Source organism: Mastomys coucha, unplaced genomic scaffold, assembly GCF_008632895.1.
Source record: "Mastomys coucha isolate ucsf_1 unplaced genomic scaffold, UCSF_Mcou_1 pScaffold22, whole genome shotgun sequence".
NCBI classification, from domain to species: domain Eukaryota; kingdom Metazoa; phylum Chordata; class Mammalia; order Rodentia; family Muridae; genus Mastomys; species Mastomys coucha.
The window spans coordinates 167,300,892-167,305,447 of NW_022196905.1; the positions used below are offsets into that span (position 1 = coordinate 167,300,892).

General features: G+C 41.9%; 2 protein-coding genes across 4 annotated transcripts in view; one reads left to right on the forward strand and one right to left on the reverse strand.

The window, feature by feature from the left end:
- The window catches only part of Ash2l (ASH2 like, histone lysine methyltransferase complex subunit), a 32,606-nt gene extending 32,297 nt beyond the window's left edge, over positions 1-309 (reverse strand). The window contains exon 1 of one of the 2 annotated variants that reach the window (XM_031339387.1): positions 219-309. The gene's annotated coding sequence lies outside the window, so the exon portion shown is untranslated. The remainder of the gene's footprint in view (positions 1-218) is intronic. The other variant, XM_031339389.1, reaches the window with a different exon arrangement.
- Positions 310-362: 53 nt separating this feature from the next.
- Kcnu1 (potassium calcium-activated channel subfamily U member 1) overlaps positions 363-4,556 on the forward strand; it is a 98,683-nt gene continuing 94,489 nt past the window's right edge. For both annotated transcript variants that reach the window (XM_031339402.1, XM_031339403.1), the window contains exons 1-2: positions 363-613; positions 2,732-2,851. In XM_031339402.1, the coding sequence (XP_031195262.1) occupies positions 419-613; positions 2,732-2,851 (315 nt within the window). In that variant the 5' untranslated portion in view covers positions 363-418. The remainder of the gene's footprint in view (positions 614-2,731; positions 2,852-4,556) is intronic.

Genomic DNA, 4,556 nt, shown 5'->3' on the forward strand with positions numbered 1-4,556 from the left:
CTTGCCCATTCTTTATTCACAGGTTGTGACCCTCCTCGTTCCCCCGAATAACGTGACCTGCAGGCCAGTCCCCTGAATAACGTGACCTGCAGGCCAGGTCAGAAGTTGCTTGACTAAACAAGCCAACAGGTAGCCAGCTGCTAGTCTGTGCCCCAGAGAGTAGAATTCCTCAAGGTCTCAGACAAAGCTGGCATCCAGAACCTTCATCTACTGATTACCTTTGGTGTTCTCTAGCATTCTCTTTCAGTTGACTGCAGTCAGTGACTTTCCCCAGAGTGGTTAGGAGACTCTGGTTCCTTGAGCTTCTCATTGGCTTTCCCAACAGATCCTGAGGTGATGTAATACAAGGAAGTGTGCCTCCTGGGACTGTTGCCAGGTGACCATGACATCATAGACTAGCCCAACAGTGTGTCTCAACATGTCTCAAACATTGCTAGACAATTTATATCAGAAAGAATTGACGGAAACGTCATGTACAATCGAAATCCAAGCAGCGTTTATTTTGTCCTCCTTGGCGACTTTCTTCGGGGGACTCATCATCTTGTTCATTTTCAGAGTAGCCTTGAAAATCTCAAGAAATTGGAGATACATCGAGGGGCCAGGAGGACTTTTGGTCAGTTTCCTTGTCTGGGACACCTGTGTGTGAAGATTGACAAAGCTTGTTGACCATGTATGAGGATGGATGTACCAGAGTCTCTGTTCTGAAAAAGAGAAAAAAAAAAAACCTTCCATGTACATTGACTACAGTCTTGTTTCAAATCTTAAAAAAACAGTTAAGGTCAAATGTGGTACTTTATGGATTAATCCCAGCACTTGAGGCAGGAGGATTGATGTGAGTTTCAGGTCAACCTAGGCTACATGGATTGCAGAGACTATCCAGAGAGAGAGAGAGAGAGAGAGAGAGAAAGAAAGAGAAAATGAATGTATATGTAGTGTATAAACAATCTACTGTAAATAAATTATATATATATATAATTTACATATGTGTGTGTATGTGTGTGTGTGTTCTTAGAGGAAAACATCATGGTTTACATAGCACATTGCAGGATAGCCAGAGCTACAAAGAGATTATCTCCAATGAGAGCTTGAGATCAGCCTGGGATACCTAAGATCCTGCTTTAAAGGGAGAGGATTTTGTTAACTAGTATCAGGGAGCTACAAATGCATAAGACATCCACTCAGCCTCACCAATGAGTATCCTTTCTGCACAGTTCATATGTGTCCACGTGTATACACTGCTCTTTATTATTATTTTTTTTTTGTTTTGTTTTTTGAGACAGGGTTTCTCTGTGTAGCCCTGGCTGTCCTGGCGCTCACTCTGTAGACCAGGCTGGCCTTGAACTCAGAAATCCGCCTGCCTCTGCCTCCCAAGTGCTGGGATTAAAGGCGTGTGCCACCACCGCCCAGCTTTACTTCTTTTATGTGTTACCTACATCAACCACAAACGTAGAGCTGTTTGTTCGTTTGTCTTGAGACAGGGTCTCATTATGTAGTCCTGGATAGCCTGGAATTCAATTTGTAGACCAGGCTGGCCTCTTAACTCATTTGCCTTTGCCTCCTGATTGCTGGGATTAAAGGCATATACCACCACAACTGGCTCAATGGAAGAATGCTATTAAGCCCTCTATAGTTAGTTTAAATTTTTCACTTCTTAGACTTTGTTTCTTCCTGGAATAGATCATAATAGGGTTTTTTGTAATAGAATAATTTTTGCTTGTACTTCATAATTAATACATGGATTTTGCTTTAATATGTCTTTAATGTTAAAGTGGAATAAAGTAATGGTCTGAAATATGAATAAAAGGTTAATGCTATTAGCAATATGGTCTTTATATCTCTGTATTTGAGAATATCTAGTATTGAAGTTCATAGATTTTATTGATAAGCCAGTTTAATCTGTAACCATTTCTATTTTAAAGACTTTTTTAAAAAAAGATTTATTTATTTATTATGTGTAAGCACACTACACTGTAGCTGGCTGCAGATACACCAGAAGAGGGCATCAGATCTCATTACAGATGGTTGTGAGCCACCAGGTGGTTGCTGGGATTTGAACTCAGGACCTCTGGAAGAGCAGTCAGTGCTCTTAACCGCTGAGCCATCTCTCCAGCCCTATTTTAGAGATTTTAAGCAGGGTTGGAGGCATGGCTCACTGGTTAAGAGCACTGGCGGCCCTTTCAGAGAACCTGGGTTCAATTCCCAGCACCCAGGTGATAACTCACAGCCATCCACACTTCCAGTTCCAAGGGATGCCCTCTGGCTTCCCTGGGCACCGGGCATACACACGCTACACAGACATAATGTTCCGGCCAAATGCACATTTACATATAGTAAAAAGAAATAAAACTTTAAAAAACAAGACTTTAGACAATATCATAAAACTATTGGGTAAAGAATTCTGAGACTGTAGGTTAAAGGATATGATGAATATAAGCTCTCCCCCACTTCCCTTTTTCTGTGTGTGTGTGTGTGTGTGTTTAAAGTGTTTGTGTAGAGTTTGTAGCATTTAGAAATCTTTTTAGTTGACTGCTTCAGTAAATGTTTAGTCTTCATAGTATTTACTTCCTGGGTTGAGCAAGGTAGAAGGATTTCTGATTAATACTATGACAAGCTCCGCCCTCAACCTGAAGCCCCTCCCTCAACCTGCAGCTCCTCCCTCAACCTGAAGCAGTCTAGTTTCTCTTGAGCTACATACAGCTCACTCTGCCCATTCTTTTTTCCCCCCTCACAGGAACTATTCTCATCACGTAGAATCGAGGCTAATCCTTTGAGAAAACTTTACTTTCATGGAATATTTCGTGAGCGTATTGAAATGCTGCTTTCTGCACAGACCTTCGTGGGGCAAGTGTTGGTGAGTTTACTTTCACTGTTCTGGTGCTGATGGACAGGAGCCAGGAACGTGATCGTAGTCCCCCTCTGTATTAACCACACAAGTAGGCATCTTCTCTTCCGTGGTGGTTTTAGCTACATCAAGCCCTGCATGTAGGACTCCCTCATCATCATTCTGCTTCACTTTTTTCTAAGTGAGCAACATTATTAGAGTTTAATACGTACTTTGGCTTCTCTGTTAAAATGAAAGCTTTATTAGTACAAAGCTGTGTACATTTTGTGCTTTACAGATAGATGAATGCCTGGACATAAGTACTAGAAAAACATCTAGCCAGGCAGTGGTGGCACCCGCCTTTAATCCCAGCACGTGGGAGGCAGAGGCAGACAGATTTTTGAGTTTGAGGCCAGCCTGATCTACAGAGTGAGTTCCAGGACAGCCAGACAGAAACCCTGTCTTGAAAAACCAAAAAAGGAAAAGAAAAGAAAAGAAAAACATCTATGAAAAGAAAAACATCTATGAAAAGAAAAACATCTATTGTATGCTTCAATTTTCCCGTAGAGGAGAGGGACTTAGGTGAGGTGGCAAATTTTTCTTATTTTCTAAAAAAACGGTTATATAGTCCAAGGATGACTGGTTGTAAAAGATACGAGAAATATGTCATTCTCTAATACAAATCAACTTTTATGACCATTTATTGGATTTTGAAACAAGATGTGTTGTTTGATACCCATGAAATACTAATGGGGGGTTATATGTATTTTTTTTTAATTTTGTATTGGTTCTTTGTTAATTTCCCATCATGGATCCCAATCTCACTCATCTCTCCCTCCCCTTGTACCCACCCTCTATCCTTGCAATCTTCCCTACAACAAAGAAAAGAAAACCTTGTTGTGGAAGCTGTAGTGTGTCTCAGTGTGTCCTTGTGTCCACTCTTCTTTGGTTGCAAATATTCATTGCAATGACTTGTTGGTCTGGTACGAGGCCTCTGGCTTCTGCTACTCTATCAGTACTGGAGCCTCACTGGGCCTCCTTTCAGAGATCCAGATGTTGCCCTGTGTCATGGAGATGCTGTAGTTTGGGAACTGTAGGACCGGCCCCATCATGCACTCCTGCAGTTTGTTGATGGGGTAGATGTTGGGGTTGGCCGATTCAGAGCCCTGGATCTGGGCCTGAGAGATGTCTGAGTTGGTCAGCCCGCCAGCTCTCCTGCTCTCATGATCTTAGGACAGGCTCACCAGCAACCCTGATGCCAAGGCCAGCTCTACCCTGCTGCCAGGGTGAGGTGCAGGGCCCTGCTATCTCATATGTTGCAGCTGGCGAGGGACATGGCCAATTCTCCTACTCTCCTGCTCCTGGGTCAGCTCTCCTGCCTGATGTAGGTGGCAAGGGTGTATATGTATTGTCAGTGTCCTTGATCATTTGCTGAACAACTGAAAAGGACATGTCAAAACCTTCATTTATGGATTTTTGGTTTTTGTTTTCTGGGCTTTTTTTTTTTTAAGTTTTATTGAATGTCTTGCAATTCCAATAGAGTTTAAATGGTATATTCTTATCTTATTATATATCTTGTAGCTCTCTTAGCCAATATGGACTGTTTTCTTCTGGCATGTCTTACAATATAGTATCAGTATAATATGAACCCTACTTTTGCTTCTTCTTACCCTCCTGTCCCATTTTCTCTGGACTGTGTCTTGCAAATCTTATAGAGCTGGATTTCTGCTCTTGT